The sequence below is a fragment of the Neolamprologus brichardi genome, chromosome 17 (assembly GCF_056152115.1).
Source record: "Neolamprologus brichardi isolate AB-2024 chromosome 17, ASM5615211v1, whole genome shotgun sequence".
NCBI lineage: Eukaryota > Metazoa > Chordata > Actinopteri > Cichliformes > Cichlidae > Neolamprologus > Neolamprologus brichardi.
The window spans coordinates 33868778-33887544 of record NC_142120.1 but is presented as its reverse complement, the minus strand read 5'-3'; the positions used below and the strand labels follow the sequence as shown (position 1 = coordinate 33887544).

General features: G+C 40.6%; 1 protein-coding gene across 7 annotated transcripts in view; it reads right to left on the bottom strand.

Annotated features, from left to right (window-relative positions):
* The window catches only part of slc38a4 (solute carrier family 38 member 4), a 33286-nt gene extending 14759 nt beyond the window's left edge, over positions 1–18527 (bottom strand). The window contains exons 1-6 of one of the 7 annotated variants that reach the window (XM_087830710.1): positions 9359–9502; positions 4951–5200; positions 4250–4322; positions 3427–3467; positions 2284–2374; positions 1646–1761 (exon numbers count right to left, since the gene is read on the bottom strand). In XM_087830710.1, the coding sequence (XP_087686836.1) occupies positions 1646–1761; positions 2284–2374; positions 3427–3467; positions 4250–4322; positions 4951–5066 (437 nt within the window). In that variant the 5' untranslated portion in view covers positions 5067–5200; positions 9359–9502. The other 6 variants (XM_006806459.3, XM_006806461.3, XM_087830708.1 and 3 more) reach the window with 6 other exon arrangements.
* Between the last annotated feature and the right edge of the window lie 240 nt (positions 18528–18767).

Here is an 18767-nt window from a genome sequence, read left to right as displayed (position 1 = left end):
GCGTGGACAGTGGATGACAGAGGGGGTTGCGGTGGGTACACTGGGGGCATTTAGGGGGTGTTGGGTGATGGAAGTCATCCACAGTCCAATAATGCATATGCACGGGACCAGATGGCTGAGGGAACTGATCACTGAAGCTCAGATGTCCCCGTGGGGAAGAGGTGCCCCCTAATCCGAGTGGTACGTGACCACAGTCTATATCTAAAAGAGTCCTAAAAATCATTTTTATTTTGTCAGTGCAACGATTAATAATCAGACACTCTGATTTCCAAACAAATTAGTGACATTCCCTTCAGCCTTAGCTGTACCATAATTATCATGCTATTATACCATACAAAAGATTCCAAAATGCTGGATTGTCATGGTTGTTGTGGTAAGCATTATATCAACACGCGATTGTCACCTTTTCTAACAAAAAGTGAAAAGAACTTACTGCCATCATTTGGCGTAAGTTAGTTAGTACACACACTAAACACTCCACCTAGTGACGCAGCAGAAAATCTTTGTCTTTCCTGCCCAACCCATAATTCTGTCATCTTAAACTCCCTTACAATAAATTCTAAGAAGACATGAATTAATCTGTGGAGAACAATGTAATGCTAACCGGTGTTTATTTTAGGTCTCTTTTCAGGACTGTAAGGAGGGGTGACACTGACAGGGAGCTCTAACAAGCTTCAGGTTATAATTGCATTAGTTATTATTGGCACATGGTTGCCCTTCTGTGAGACTGGGGCTATGTCCACACGTACACGGGTATTTTTGAAAACGGAGATTTTCCGTTTTTGTTTTAAAAAATAATCCCGTCCACACGTAAAGGCAGAAATGAAGGAAAACGCTGCTAGGAACATGCCAAAGCAACAAGTGGCGATATATTCCTAACCATGTAGAAAAGTTGGCCAATCAGAAGTCTAGAAGCCTCGGTGGGAAATAGTAAACAAAGCTGGGGCATAGAAGCAGAACCGAGTCGTATGTGTGGAGGGACAGTAACTGTGTGTGTATATGTAAGCATTTAAACACTGCAGAGAGAACAATTAACAGTAACAGTATTGTAGAAATTCATTTCACCGAAACAATAACGTGGTGCACGGTGTGACGTCAAAAAATGTGCACACCTTTGACACTGCGTTTTCTGCGTTTTCTCCGTTTTTCTCGTCCACACGTAAATCCAAAAACTGAGTTTTCAAAAATATCCACCCTGGCCGGAGTTTTTAAAAATCTCAGTTTTCAGTGACCAAAAACGGCGTTTACGTGTGGACGAAAGGTGCAAACGCATAGAAAAATCTGCGTTTTCAAAAATACCCGGGTACGTGTGGACATAGCCTGGTTCTGCCGAAGGTTTCTTTCTGTTAAAAGGGAGTTTTTCCTTTCCACTGTTGCCAGGTTCTTGCACATAGGAGGTGGTCTGATTGTTGGGGTTTTCTCTGCTTTATTTTAGGGTCTTTACCTTACAATATAAAGTGCATTGAGGTTATTGTTGTTGTCATTTTGTAATTTGATAAGTAAGTTGAACTCAAATTGAATAATCGTTCAAAGTATATCCTGTGGAGCAATCATTGTTTTTGGCATTTGAAACCATATTAACACCTAATCTCTATCAAACATGTAACGCAATGCACTATATACCCGCTAGTCCAAACATACTTACGTAAAGAGAATGATGCCAGTGTTTGCCATGGCAAAGGACAGGCCCAGGATGCCGCTGCCCATAATGGCGTTGCTCAAGTTGAAGACGGACATGCCGAATGAGGCGTGGCCATGATGCTGCCCAAAGTCAAAAGAAAAGACAAGAGCTTTTTAAAGTAAAACTATCTTCAGTTCAGTGATGAACTATTGATATTTACTACATGAATCATTAATGTTAGCATCATATGCGCCCTGTTTTAGAAAAAGAAAGAGCTAAACATTTGGCATAGCAAGCCACCTACAGACAGATAGAAGCTTTAGGAGACAAGCTGCAGTTCTTCTGCACTATTCTTATGGTTTTGACCTCACTCTCCTACAGCATCTCATAACTGCTAACATCTCAGAGACTGTGGTCTGCCATGTGGTCTAATTTAAAATAATGAGCAGTGAACTGAACACATGAAAAATTAATGTAGAACAGTAAGTGCGTCCGTGTGTACAATTAATACTTTTCATTTACTTGAATTATGAAGACAGGATGATGAAATGTTGACATGTGCATATGCATTATATGGTGAGTAAAACCGAATATGAAAATAATGTAACAGATTATATTGGGAGTCAAAAGGAGCTACATAGTTGATGTGACTAAATCCTTACATATTCTTCTTCATATTTCTTCTTCTTTGGTATCCCGTTTGACAGGAACCTGTGGCTCTCTCCATCGTCATTATCATCCCCATTAAATTGGCTGTCAACATTGAGAAAGATACACGTTAGGACAAACACAGTGAGAGGTTCACTTCAAATGTGTATCAACTTTCAGTGCTATATTTTATGATGTAACCGCATGTCATCAAATGCAGTCTTTGTGCATAAGTGCAAGCGTGAGTGCAAGCAATAAGATGCTCAACTGTTTATACTGGTTATACCAATCTACACTGCTCTCAACCCAGAGACTTCCTTTGAAGTAGAACCAAGTTCGAATGAGTGATGAAATATGTAGATTTTCTTTTGCAAATTATTAGTGTTAGCATTCAGTGTACCTTGACTTCGCAATGTGCAGGAAACAAAAAGACATTGGTGCCACTTATAAAAGATTTGTTAAACACAAGAAAAACAATCTACCAACACATAGTCCTCCATCCAGGACTATGGTCATCCATAAACTGACTGTGAGAAAGATATACATTAGCACATGCAGCCTCTGTATCAACTTTATGTGCTACAATTTACTGTTAACTACCTAAATCTGTAGCCGTAGTCTTTACATTTAAGTGCGAGTGTAAATGCAAGCAACAGAAAAGAAGCTGGACTGGTTATGCTGGTTATCTGACGACATTTGTGTGTGTCAGGGTTTTAAATGTAAACGTAAAAATTGTAACTGCACCTCTTTACACCAATCTATGCCTTTCTTCATTTGTTCTTAAAAACGCATCAACTCTAACAACTCAGTTTTTTTTTTTTTTAAAAAGTAGCTACCCGCTGTGGCAAGGGAGAAGCAGAAAGTAGCTAGCTGGGCTGAAACACCTTCCCAATTCAATAAACACCAGTGTGCCTCACCCTGATAAACACATTATTTACATGCAATTAATCTGCCGTCTTAAAGCCAAAAGATAGACATGCCAAATGAGGAGTAACTTCACAAGTGCAAGCACAAGTGCAGGGAGCAGAAAAGGTACTGGACTGTCTATGTTGGTTATTTGTTATGAATCTAAACCTTCTGTAAAAGATTTGTCAGACACAAGGAAAAATCCACCCTCCCATAGTCCTGTGCTAGTTTTATAAAGTTCTTATTATCACCTTTGTCCTTCTCCGTCTTCATTATCATCCATAAATTGACTGTGAGGATTGAGAAAGATATACATTAGCACATGCAAACACAGCTAATGGTTAATGTCACATATGTATCAACTTTCTGCCCCACAATTTGCTTTTAACCACTATGCCCAGAAAGAAAAGAATGGACAAGAATCTGTAATAATCTGTATAAACCAACCTAAAATGAGTAATAAAATATGTTTATATTTATTCTATGACTCATTAGTGGATGCTATGTGCAAGCAAACCAAAGCCTGGTACTGCTGGTGGTGAAAGATTCGCCAGATAGAAGGAAAAACTATTTATTATCATACTTTTTCCTCCTTCGTATCTCATTTGGAAGGAACATATCATCCATGTTCACTGGCAGAATAGAGAAAGCAACAGAATGTATGTATGTATTATTGTAGGGTCTTCTATAAAATTGAATTGAATTGAAAGTTATACGTTAGGAGATGAAAATGTAGCTAATGGTTCAGTTCAAATATACGTCAACTGTGGTACATCTTTTTTGTAACCAGCTGCCAATAGCTGTTGTAGTGTTTATGTTTAAATGCAAGTCCTAAGTGCAAGCAAAAGAAAAAGTAGAGTCTATAGCTTTTGTCAAGCAGTTGTCCTCAAACACACCACCCTTCACCAGACAAAGACTTATATTTATTTCATTAGTGTTAGCTTTAAGTTTACACTGTCAATGTGCAGCAAACCAAAGGCTTTGGTGCTGTTGGTGAAAGATTTGTCAAACAGAAGGGAAAATCCAGCTTCCCATAGACATGTGTTACCAATATAGAGTATTTATTATCATTTATTGCCTCTTTGGTATCCCATTTGTCAGGAACACATTGCTTTCTCCATCGTCATTATCATCCACATTATACTGACTGATAGGATTGAAAAAGATATGCATTAGGACACAAACACAGCTAGTGGTTCAGTTCAAATGTATATCAACGTTCTGTGCTATGTTTAGCTTTTTTTTTAGCGAACTGCTAACAGATGTAATCTTTATGTCTATATGCAGGTGCCAGTACAAGCAACAGAAACGAAGCTGAACTGGTTCTGCCACTTGTCTGAGCTCATTTGTGTGTCCACGTCTCAACTATATATGGAAGCTATGTGTAAAAAGATTCACTGTGCTGCTTCAGACTAAAACATATGCAATTTATTCTTAGAAACAGACCAAACATCCCAATTTATTACTCAGCAGGTGCCCTGAAGTGATGCAAACACAGAGAGTCATTCATTGAAAACGTTACAATTTATGATTTAATCACCTTTCTGTGCAACGAGCAGAGAAGAAGCTGTCTACGCTGATTATTTGACACCAATTTACAACTTCTGTCATTTATTCTTACAGACGCACCAATGCACACCAATTTATACCCAATCATGGTAAAGCAGGAGTTCAGAGATCAGCTTGTGATTAGATTGCTATAACCAGAGGCTTGCCCACAAAAATCCAGCCTTCTCTAGTCTACTGATATTAAGAAAGTCATCACGGTCACTGACCTGCTCATGGTGGCCTTCTCACAGTCGGTGGGCTCTGTGAGTTGTTCATCAAGGCTGTCGTCGTCAGCCACTGTGGAGACTTTCCTCAGTTCCATGCGTTCCACAATTCCCGGCATAGTGGTACAGAGAGCAGGACCAGAGGCAGAGAAATGTACCTTTCTAGGATTTTCAGGGTTTAGACTTCACCGGCACAGGATACAAGAACCTTGTCAATCGCCTCAGCTATATCTTGTTACCGTTGAGAAAAGTCCTGAAACAATAAAGGAAAAACAAGACAAAGTTTCAGTAACAGAATTGGCTTTTTGTCTGTTTATATGTTGCTTTCCTTTTTTTGCTGGTCTTAACTGAGGTACTAACTATCCAAGTACTTTATGGCAGAAAGGGTTTCTTGTAGGAAGCCCCGGGGGAAGACCACTCCCACAAGAATAAAAAAATCCTTTAAGGTAAAAATGGAGCCCTCTACTCTGGAAACCCTTTCCTGGAACTGAGGGGCTTCCTAAGAGATTATATGTTTCACACAGGCTCAATTAGTTGTGTTAATGACTAGGGTTATTTGTATCTCTTGTCTCTTTAGGAAGATATCACAACCAAGTGCTGACGTACATAATGACTGCTGAGCGGAGTCGAGTCAGCTCCAGTGATGTGAAACTAGGTCAGGGATATAGCATGTCCGTGGGGTCGTCGGACCACCATCAGCTGCCCCCTTGATAATACATGAGCTGGTTTACACAACTTAACCCTTAACATCAAAGAAAAGAAATGACACTCCACTTAGGGACACCACCTTCAATTTCTGTAGTGTTTAAGTTATGTAAGGAGGTCAACACACTGAAAGAAGACGTGATTATAAACGAAAATAGCAGCAACGTGATTTACAGTGCTGTTTTCCCCCCTCACACAAAGAGCTCTTTGACTGAGTTGGAAGAAAAGATCCTAAGGGCGACTCACTAATGAAAAACTAATGCAACGTGTACAGGACCAGCCAGAGCCGTGACACCGATGAACCCATGACAAAGGACACTTCTGACGTCCTCTTTTGTTTCACGGCACTCGCAGCAGTAATGATGTGGTGTAATGCATTGAGAAGAACAAATATGTTAATGTAAAGTTAAAGGAACAGCTCGGCAAACCACATTTACCTATTCACACAGCTCTTTCTTCTGCCATGAACTTAACATACACGAATGCAGACCTTCCCAAAGTGTGGGGCCCGCCCCCTAGGGGGGGCGCAGAGCCATGGCAGGGGGGGCGCGGGATGAAAAGGGGGAAAAAAAACAAAACGCTTGGACACTGCTAGCATGGGCGCCCACAGAAATGCAAAGCAGGAGATAAAGCATTGCTGAATATGTTTCCAAACCAACTTCATTCTAAGCCAAAGAAAATATGGTGAAGCAAATCTTCCCTTTGGCTTCACCTGCACAAGTGCCGAGGTAGGTCTCCCCTGCAGAATTGCTTTTCCCTTCGTCGGGAGCAGCGCCGGGCTGTTTAAATCACGGACAAACAGTATCCCGCATTCGTGATTTTTAGTTCACAAACACTTCTTGTAATGACTAACTACTCCTGACATTTTGGAGATACACATACTATACTATACTTTATACAGTAAAGTTACAGCAGGATACAAATAACATCAGGCTGATCCTGCCACGATTTGTTCCCCTCGTCTAAATCACGGACAAACAGTATCCTACAGCTGTTTATGTTTTTGAACCCATTTTGCACAGAGAGGCATTTTTTGAAAAATGTATTGATAGCAATGTTGAATATTATTACACAGGAAAAAAACAACTACACGTAAAATAATCACATTGTGACGCCTCTGCCTTTGTAAATGGAGGGACAGTAACTGTGTGTGTATGTAAGCGTGTAAAACCTGCAGATAGTCAGATTAACAGTATTTTGTCTCTACCTGCCATTCTGCAATTCATCTCATGTAAACAATAACGTGGCGCACAGAGTGACGTGAAAAAAGGCACATACCTTTGACGTTGCGTGATGAACTCTGTATTCCTCGTCCACATGTAAACGCAAAAAAGGAGTTTTAAAAAAATCTCAGTTTTCGGTGATTCGAAACGTTGTTTACGTGTGGACGAAACAGCTGAGTGTAGGTGTGGACGTAGCGTGAATTAGTTAGTAGTTTATTTTCTTACTACCTGTAATTTATTGCAGATTACTTGTATTTGCTTAATTGTTTACTAAATGTTTGAGGTGTGAAATAAACCACAATGGAGCAAAATATGGGCGTGTGTGGTTGGAGGATGTGTGCGTGCGTACGCGGGTGCACGCGGGGGCGCGCGAACATTTTTCTTGTGAAACAAAGGGGGCCCCAGCAAATAAAGTTTGGGAACCACTGCACTAATGGATTAATTGATGTGCAACTGTGGCAGTTTGCATGAGTCAACATGCAGACTGGAAGAGCTGGAGTAAACTGAACCACCAACCTTCTGATTAGGGAATGAGTCACACTACCATCTAATGCACACACAGTAAAATAAATGCAACTCTCATGCCTGTATCCCAAATATGCAGCTACAAAAAAGACAAAAGATAAGCAGATATTAATGGCACAATATGAGACTTCCAACCATTTCATACACCACTGCACCAGGTAAACTGTAACACTGCACACTTTCACTGCTCTTCTAAAGCCCATCCAACAGCTTGCAGCAACAACTGGTGAAATAACCACTTGCGACACAATGTAGGTGGATCCCGAGTTAAACTTGACTCAATTTTGAGGTGAATGACTGGAGGGACTGCCAGTGTTTGACTTACATCAGGGTAGTAAATACAATCGAACATTACATTCACAACCAAGACCCGAAGTGTCTGCAGTGCCCGACCGTCAGTTACAAAGCAAAGCCTAATGAGCAAATACGTAGATATGGACAGGTCTTTATTCTACCTTGATTACCTTTATGCATAATGATAGCTTTGCTTCTTTGCACTGAATCAAATAGTGTTTCTCTCTGTTTAAAAAGGTCTTATGTTTTAAACCAATCATTGGGTTTTTCATGCAAATTTCTGATAATGCCACAATACGACAACAACTGTAACATCAACGATGAACAAAAACCTTCCCACAACCACCTGATGATGATCACGTAGAGCAGTAAAAACATAGTTGAGCTACCATCCATCCGAAAGTGGTCAGTCTTAATGACAGCTGATAGAAATACAAAGACCTGCAACTTAAGCAACAGCTTCTAAAGAGGGAAGCGGTTGAGCCACTTCAAAGTGTAAACAAGCGTTTGCAGTCAAAACTTTTTTGGATACACTACCAGGGATGTTCAATGTCCTGGCCGATGCAGTTGAGACCTTCTTTCACAAAAACTTATTGTTACTGACAGGTTGTTGTACTTTCTGTGAAGTAAAGCCATAATAGTTTTGAGCCAACAGAGATTAGGTGGCTGTGTCATCGTTAAAAACCACATCACACACGCCGCTACACCTAATCTCTCAAAGTCCTTGTCTGCCGTGCTGTTAGAGGGAAATGGAGACTGGGGTTCGCTCTCTGCAGCCAAGAGGATTAACCTGTCAAGCTGGGTTAAAATGATGTGTTGATACAACCATTACTTATAGAAACCCACATTAAGTACTTCCCACCATCGGTAAAATTAATCTTTATAGGTTGCTGGAATTTGTTCATTTTTTTTCCAAACCCGAACCATCTATCTCACTCCTGAGGCCATGCTAGGTAAAGCCACATATAGACACTTCAAACCGCTACCAAAACATTTTTAAAGACTCCAGAGAAAACACACAGTTCATACAATATGCATTTAAAGATGTTGGCATTAATGCTCACTAATATAAGCAGAATCCTTGAGTTTTAGATAGCAGATAGGCACCAGATGGCCATATCAGTAATCACCCTTCCTGTTGTTAATAGCTAAAAACATGAACAAGCACCGACTTTGTTCTTTCAACATGTTTCAAGGCAAATCACACAGCAGCAGTCATTTTAAGTTTCTTCTCATATATAGAATGTTTGCTATAGACTGTATGCAGTCATGGTAAGATAAGACATTGGTCTTATCTAAAGTGTTTGGCAAAAAAAGGAAAAGAAGCCAGGCTTAAAAAAATACAGTAATTTGTAAATTTAGAATGAGAGCCCTTTACCCATTTAGTCTGAAACCATTCGCCTTCAGTGTACACACAAGCTATTGCATCAGCCACGGTCTACAAGTCTTGGCACGAGCAAACACACCCCTTTATAGCTAAGTGAGTGAAGTCAATGCTCTAAACTGCTACGTGTTACACAGAAAATTCCTTGAAAGCAAACATTACACGTGTTTCTGTTTTACCCCCCACTCAACATTTGCACAACAGAGGTCCTACCTGCTGTGCATGGCATGGCTCACTTTTTCAAGAAAAAAAATCTCCCTAAACAAACAAGCTCACTTACTGAAAGGTTTCTTAAAGCGGTTCTAGGAAGGTTCCTTGTTTGTCCTCCCTTTTTGAATGAATAGATTTGAAGAAAAACAGACAGAAGACAGATGAGTGGATGGGTGAGGTGCTCTGGCCCTTTTGTGACTCAGGTAAGACAGGAAGCTTTTAAAAGAGAGGAAGGAGGGCCTCTGTCAGCCAATCAGGATGCGCAGTTTGCTCAGACTCCTCCTTTTTTGATCGGTCATGAGCAGGGTCGTAACCCTGATAGCTCACTCCCAATCTCCACCAACACCACCCACTTGGTATGCATACATGTATATACACATCCGACTCAAAAAATATAATTGAGGAGAGCACACGGAGAATAAACTATATACACTCACTGAAGGACGGATAGAGCTACACTGTAACGTGGCCAGTTTGATCATCAGCATCGGACTGAAGATACCAGCATGCACCAACTCTTAAATACCCTCAGCAGCTTCAAGACATGACCACATGACAGGACACATGACCACTTATAAATGGACCTAAATCATACAGATCAAACACAGGTGGTCTGTATGATTTAGGTCACAGAAAACTGCCGGCTGGACTGGTCTCTGACACACACACACACACACACACACACACACACACACACACACACGCACACACACACACACAAAATTGCTTGCACATGCAGCAGGCACACAGATGCCCAGACACAGACATACTGTAGGCGACTGTCAGTGTTTTCAGTAGTAGGCCGTGCCACAGGCTGACCAATCAGATGGCTCACTGTCTGGATGTCGGCGTGCCCAAGGTCATGTTTGTGTCAGAGATGGTTTTTTTTTTACTTTGTAATGCAGTTCAAATAGAAGAAAACAGACACATGTACAGATCACGTAAGGTATAAATACACTATTTTCTTCCTCAGAACATCAGGCATTGAGCTTGTAAATGCTGAACATGAAAACATGTTTTAAAATATAGACTCCAAATGCTGAACTGCTACAAAGTCTTCGTTTTTACGATACTTTACTGTGTTTTAATGTTTAAATAAAATCAGAAAATTAACTTGAGCCCACACGAGCCATTATTAGTCTGCATACTTGGCTGCAAATTAGGACTGGCTGCTGTCCAGTTTGTAGTGAAACTGTGAAAAGTATAACCTAAAATGGGAAACAGGGACCGTTTGCTTTTGAAATATGTCACCTGCAGCTCTGCACAACTTTACCTCTTATCGTCTCAACTTTTTACCGTCTCTGTCACAACCTGACAAATAATCTCACTTTAAGTGCAGGTAAAATCAAATTCATCCCAAAAGTTTGACACAAGGCAGAAAAATGATGAGGCAGAAAAATGCACAGGAGAGACAATTTCTGTGAAAGCTAAACTTTTGCAATCAGTATCCCCCAACCATTAGCCCCATGGCTACAATGACTTTCCTTATATGACACCACAGTCTCTGATGTGTGTGTGTGTGTGTGTGTGTGGGGGGGGGGGGGGGGGGGGGGGGGGGTGTCTTCACACACATGCTCGGCTAATCACCTGTGACTAAGCATCAACCCCCGAAGACACAGATTCGGGGGTTGGGAAAGAAACTTCTGAGCTGAGCTGAAAAGCAACTAGCAACAAAATTGTCTGAGGTCAGAGTTTGAGGTCACATGATTAGCACCGCAAACAAAACAAAGACTTGAAGTATCCGTTGGAGGCAAAGACACGTGCTGGCTTCAGCCAATCCATTCAATGATCTGTATCTGCCTCAGTTCCAGCCTACAACTATAAAAACATAAACCTAAAGGACCAGTCCACCAACTCTGCTCATTTAAAATGAAGGTTTTTAGTGTAAAAAGTACAAAAACAAAAACTTTCTTTATGTACTATAATGTCTCTATACAAGTTTAACAAATTGGGGTAAGAAATACGTGGCTGAAAATATTGCAAAGTTGCTACAAGCATCTACAAATACAGATATTTATCATATTCGGAAATATTTCCATATCTAAAAATCCTTTTTTGAATCTTCCGATTCTTCTTTCTTTTAGGTGTTTTTTTGAGTAATAATAATAATGATAAACAATCCTGGAATTGAAACTTCGCTTGTTTACTGATAGGTTTGTGCAGAACAGGGTGTAAGAGTTCATGTTCTCAGTTCTCTTCTCACTGGGTTCAGTAAAGGTTGATCATTGCTCACGCTGTTATCTCCACCCACATTTTGAGCCATTAGCATGTCCCCAGTCAATGTTTTGGGAACAGTTCGTCATTTAACTGGCAGAGCCCACCTACTGCTGGTGTTTGCCACACTCTGGCTATTCTTTGTCTAATTCTTCATCATAAAGTTTGCTAAAGTGATTGCCTAAATAATAGATGAGGTAACCATGTGGTTCTTCCAGATTAGAGAGTACACGTTGTTACTCTCCCACTTTAATTGCATGTCTGTAGCGGGAGAATAACAAAGTATGTTGAAATCAGGTGGCTGACAAGACGCCACGAGGGACGTTTCCATCATGGATCGAGGGTTTATTAACCTCTCATTTTGACCAAAACATCGTTGGCACTAGGGCTGCTCAATTAATCGAATTTTAATCACGATTACGATCTGGGCTTTCAACGATCATTAAAAATGACTGAGCCGATTATTAGCCCCTCCCTCGTGCTTTACTCTCGTGCTGCTCCGTGTGGCAAATCCAGCGCACCTCTCTGCATTTCGAACACGTGTCACAACAATAAGAGGACCCGAGGGAAGCTCGGAAAGCTAAGCAGAAGTTATTTGGAGAGGAGAGTGACTGCCGTTGGTTGAAAAAAGAGGTAAAAAAACTTCAGTGGTGTGGAAACATTATGGGTTCGCGGAGTCAGACGTGGATCAAGTAGACACAGTGTGTAAACTTTGCTACAGTGTCGTAGCTGCACCACAGAGCAACACTGCAAAGTTCACTAAACATAGATGTTTACATTTTTCATTTATTTTTTATATTGCAAACATTTGCACTGTTATCAGTATTTGCACACTATTTTATATTATTTTTTGACAGTTTTTAAAGTCATTATTCAATACATTGTTATTGTTAAATAAATATCGTCAAATAATTGAGATCTCAATTTCCTAAGTACAGTTAACTTGACTTATTAAGTTACCCTGTGAAATGATGTAATACTAATACTAACACTGGACTAATATGGCACACTTTGGAGATGTCAAAAATGAGTATACTCAATATTTGTTAAATTAGATGTTACTGTTATAAAATCAGTATCATATGACACTTTTATAAGGTGTTACTATTCATAAATGCCAGAAACGAGCCATTTTAACTTGTTGGTCAGAGGTTGCTAAGTAACACGATGACACCCGATGAACAAACGCCACATTCCAACCAGAAATATCACCAAGACCTAGAAAAACATTGTTACTACCTTGAACAATCCCTGCTTTCTAAAACTCGTGAAACTTTTGACGCACAAAACAGGTTTGCTAACCTTAGGTTTGCTTACACTTTCCAGTCATTTCACAACTGCCAAAACATGAAATGCTATGATAGATGGATGAACAATAAAGTGTTATCTCTAAAGTCTTATTTGTGAAGAGAAAAAGCCATACAGCCAAGACTGGAATCCCCAACGAGAGATCTTGCTATGATTGAAACTCGTTTTGTAAACAGTCCGAATATGTACTGATAACAGATAACGACAGGTGAAGCTCACGGAGCTAAAAATTCTTTTTCATGAGCGCAAAAAATACCAAACTGTCCATTAAACCAGTGAAGTCCATCTGCCTCTGCTGCCTAAGAACAGTGAGAGAAATCAAAGCGTTCTGAATCTGCAAAGAATTATGACAGCCTAACCATAGCTACTGGTGAGGCGTGTCATCTGTGGATGGCTTAACATTCACTTGTGTCCCTGCAGCAAGAACTATAACCACATATGAGAGAGTGTGACAGAGGCACGCATGCTCCTTCAGATCATCCAGTTTGTCATTGTTTGCACTTGGGACGAATTCATCATGTGTGACATGTGGACGACAACCCCCCCCTCCCTTCTGTAAATTTCCCTTGCTGTTGCGCTGGAGTCGAATATCACATTTTCACATGTTGAGTGCATATGAACAGACTATCCTGGAAGGCTGCGTTCATGCTATTCATATCTAGTTTGAAACTGCTACCATATGGAAGGGTTAGGAATCTATTTCTTGATTTTGATGTTCCATAGAGAAGTTTGATTTTCAATGTTCTGCTTCTGTAGGGTAAAGTAAGCACAGAGGACTGAGTGTTCCCAGAAAAGGTGTCGTGGCTGGTAACTTTTTTTTCAACCTCAGTCCTGAGGTATTCCCTCTAGTCTGGAACAAATAATGACATACAACGACTCTCCTGAATAAGGGCAACTTTATACTACATCCAAAGTGCTAGGTTAGTTGGTTAGATAATTCCTCTCAACTGTTTTCCAACATTTTCTCTTCATTTCCCGTTATCGTTTCACAGTGACGGGCTAGATGTGTGAAGGTAAAGAAGAAGACGGGGTTTGAACGCACCTCTGTCATTTCATGCGATCACAGTGACGTATGTGGCCACTGAAAACAACTGCAAACACTTTTTGACGTAGCCAAACAGCACATGGTGTGACCTATCTCTAAAACAATATGGAACGGCTCTTATTGCCGGTGACATTTAAGATACCAGTTTGCGTCCACTGTTAGGCGACAGCAGTGTCGGAAGTGAAGGAACGAATCGTTTCATTTATTCAAAAGAAACTGTTACATAAAGATGGAGATTTCTATGACGAATATCAAACAAGTAACACACAAAAAACAACCAAAAAAAGCCCATATTGACAAAAAACTTTGACCTTAGACCCAAAGTAAACACCATATTGACCTTCTGGACATAAACCTGGTGTGTCCAAACCTGTTTGAACCCTGGAGACTTTCTCTCTCTGTCCATCTTATCAGTTAATATTGATTTGCCAGCTCATGTCTGCTAATAGTGACGACAGCATTTTGTTTTGTAACAATGTGTAATTCTTCACAAGCTCAAGGTTTCACCCTTGACTCTAGCTGGAGGAGTGGACGATGACTTCAGAAGGCGCTAATGGGCCAGAGAAGGGTTTTTGTTTCCTGTTACGTCAAAGGCTCAGTTCTCGATGTCTTCAGTTTCAGTTTGACTAAAATTAAGCTAAAAGACTAAAACCAGTTCCATCTGTGGTCTTTTCCACCATGAAAAATAACCCGTGGGTGTAATTTGAGAGCTTGGAGCCAATAACTTTTGTTAGGTCACCTGCATAAAGACGTCACTACCCGATGCACAGAGGAGACAGACTGTTCTCTCAGTAGGAGAACACATTTACAAAATAACCCGCTTCTTTTCATGTTTCTCTACTTGGCACCATTTTGAACTCTGGATATCTTCATCACGCCATAGTAAGAACTTTCCACATAACAGTCTGCATTTTAAGTTCACTTTAACACAGAACTACTCTGGCTGCTTATGTAAAGCTGACACCTTTGTCCCTAGCAGCTTTATAAAATGTAATTGAAGCATACAATATTGAATTAGAAAAAACAGAAAAAGAGTCTTTACACTACACAAGCATGAATTCAGGTCACTTTAATTACATTAACTAGGTCTAAGGAAGGAATTGCAGAAGAAAAATGGAGAATATATTAGTGACCATGAACCCGGTGTTCTCTGATTATTCAGAGGCGCTATGTGGGATATTTAGAATTACAATCATATCAAGTGCTCTGCACTAATCTCTTGCTAAGGCACTGACTCATAGTTCCGATTCCTGGCAGACAGATAAAAAAATAAAATATTTAAATATATTACCTCTATCATGCACATTGTTGCCTAAATGAAACTCGTGTTTACCTTTGCAGGGACTTGCTAACATTAGGTAAACTCAGAGTTACTCTGGGTAAATTATAAATGCTACATTTTTAGTAAAGGCAGAAGTATCTTGGGAAGTCTGTATATTGTCATTTCTTCAGAGGTTTTAGATGAGAAAATTCTAAAACTCTCAAGTCTGCAGGACAAATATGAAGGCAGAGTAAGCATGGGGAGACAGATAGCCTAGCTAAGTCCCCAGTCACACAGGCCAATAACCAGGTTGTTAACTGCAAGGAAACCACTGATCATGAGGGGAAAATGTACATTCCCCAACAAGTTGCGAGTGGTTGAGAGCAGTCAATGTGATATCACTTGCTAAAGCCCCATTCACACAGGCCTTGAGAGTTGGCAGTCACCTGTCCTGCTGTGTATTCCGTGAATGCTTAGCAAGTGGTTGCACTGTCACTACCATGAAATTGCGTTGCAAAGACGTGTGCAACTATGGATAACAATTAAGGAGGTTTTTGAAGCAGTACTCTTTTTATGACCAGTTTCACCTGGTGAAAGCTAGCAAACTCCAGCAATCACTTGTCAAACGGTCGGGAAATACATGGGTCGACAGGTCTCCAGGGCTATGTGACTGACACCTAATATGCTTGCTAGCTGAAAAAAATAGTTTACGAGTTTCTATCACTCCCTCTCTTTGCCTTCTTTTCCTTTGGTGGTTTTCTCCTTGACATTTACCCCAGTTGTACCACAGTCAACTGAGGAATGCCTCCTAAAACTACAAAAAAAACAAAACAAAAAAACCTAATCAGGAATCACACCTTATTCCCTCCACAGGAGTTTTTAAAGTGCTCAAGCAGCTGTGTTGGCAAACATCCCACAGTGCTTAGAGGACACCGAACCCTGCAGCTGACCCCTGACCACCCTGTTGGCGAGAAAAAGAAAAGGGGGAAATTCCCTCCAAGGTTCTGCTAAGTTTTACATTAGAAAAAAGCTGGATTACTGCATACAGGCAGGTGGTTACCTCAGTGAACAGCCCAGGTTTGTGAATTATGCAATCATTCAGTTCACACATTATACCTTTTCACATTCCCATTGAATGTGCCGACAGCATTCTGGAAAACTGCCAGTTGCTTCTGGGCTTTGTGGCACTGGCTCAATGCATCTTTGTATGATATCCATTCCTTTGAAACTGACACGGCATCTGGCTTGTGGATCATTTGCTCATACTCCAAGTTAGATCAGCCAGTGCAGGCAATATTTCAGCTCCCAGCTGCGCAGCAGGATCTGACCTACATGTGTCATTCAGGTATCCATGGAGTCAGTGAGGAGTAAGGCTTCACGAGCTCCAAGCTCTATCATGTGCAGGAATTTCCTTCCAACCTTTATCTTGGAAAAGCAGTTAAAATAACTGTAATGGCTGCTTTCACAGAGACCTTTACAGTCAGCTGGTGTAAGACTGAAAGGCACTGCACTGATATTAAACATGGAGGTTAGTTTAACCAGCGTGCAGCTGGTGAAATAGTTGGAAACTGCTCAGTTGGTACGTGATCCACAAAACCTTTTCCAAGCTGGAAACACGCTTATGTTATGCTTCTACAATCCTTTGACTCTGACCATGCTCTTTAAAAAAAGTTACAGTTTAGGAAGTTGTCAAACTTCATTAAAGTGCACTTCTGCTCAAGAGCTGGAATGACCCACTGCCATTGAGGCAATGGGTCATTTCAAATTTCTTATAAACTTAGGTTACACATTTACTCTGTAGTAATTATTAAAGTTGCAGCCAGGTAATAACTTCTCTTCAATAACTGATAACCATTACGTCTCCACACAGTTTTTACGACACGAGTAGTTTACCACTGCCACCACCACATTCCTCAAAGAAAACACGCCCACATCTAGAAACTTAAATATCCATGTAGGTGGAGTCATACTCAGACCTCTATTATGCAAGTAGGGAGAAAATAAAAATCTAGGCCTTGGTTTGAAAGTGTACAGTCACTGTGTAGCAACTGGGTATTTTTAGCTTTCAGAATGGCAGCGACAGAACCTTAAGTCACCACTTAAATACGCCCAAGCCTGCAGATTCTCCAGGCTCAATCTAAGTCTTTGTTTTCAGTCCTGTGCTGTCACCTGGCTGTCTGCCACTAAGACCACTGTTCTCCAATTTCAAACCAAAAGACGCTCAAGAGAGTAAAGTGGGAAGTGAAAAGCATCCCATTATAAAAACCTCACTCTTTATAATCTGTGATCTATTATGATGCCCACAGTCAAAAAAATGATCTTCTAGGTGGAAACTGAGGGGCACACCATGACAGACAAAGAAAAAAAACAAACAAAAAGCGTGGACATGAAATCTCGTTAAAATAAACTGAGATTAATCATATAAGCATCTCCATCAAAGCATGGGGACAGTATGAGCTTGTGATTGCAGTCATAACATATCTATTAGTCCTCAGAGGGCTTCCTCAAGCCACGCTCAGCGTGCCTCGCTCCGCTGTTACATAAACCACGATCCTTTCTTTCTTTAAGCATCTTCTCCAGCTGCTCACCGCTTCAAAAATCATTACTGGAATTGTATTATATACAGAGAGACTTTATGAGTCACAGAAACTATGGAAAGTGAAAAAAAGCAGGGAAATGTTAAATAAAAAGCGAGATGCAAATTGGAAACGTTATTAGCCGCCTTTGTGTAGCTTTTTTCCTGCGGTTTCAGTGAACGCGGAAAAGCATGCAAAACACACACAAGCTCCACGCAAAATCCACGTTTGCTGCATGCGATCAACTGGTGGCTCGAGAAACCATCTTGTTAAGACAATAAATGCTCACACCAAAAAAAAAAAGAAAGAAAAAAGCGCAATTTTCTCTTATAAATAAAGACGCGTTTGGCGCTGTTTATTGACTTCAGGCACCACCCCGCAGGAAGCCTCCGCACACAGACGCTCCTTATCTAAAGACACGCTTTACTTTAGAAAGAAACCCGATAAAATAAATTTTTAAAAAACGAATAAGCATGCATGCAAACCCAAATAAACCCGCGCACAAGAGAGCTCTCTGTCATTATTATTATTTATGATTTGACTTACATGTTCTAATTTTAGTCATTAAACCTCACCATACTGCTTACCAGGTGGGGGGAAGCCCTCCGAGTCAAACTGCCCGCTTCCAGAGTATCAGAAAGGGAGGGTAATGATTAGGCAGCTAATCACAAGAAGGATGAAAAAAAAAACCAAAAAAAAAAAACCCCAAACTTAAAGTAAAGATCAGATGTTCATGGAAATGTCGGGGTCTTACCTACTGTGTAAGAGCGGCGCAGGAGGAAGCGGGCTACTGGAAACGAGCGCTTCAGACCCTTCCCATTTAACAAGCAAGGACACTGAATGGAAATTTCCATCTGCCATGTGATGATAGCAACTCTTTAAGCGTCGTGTTACACCCACCGCTGCTGGGGGCTCCTTCTTCCCCCAATTACCTCATTTGATTTGAGGAGACACTTAAACAGCCCAGAGCTGAGAAAGTGACGGTCTGAGTGGAGTCGCCCAGTCAGTCTTTTACCAGTTTTTCCACCTGAAACAGGCGTTGTAGTCTTAACCATTTCATAATGAGTGTCCAATT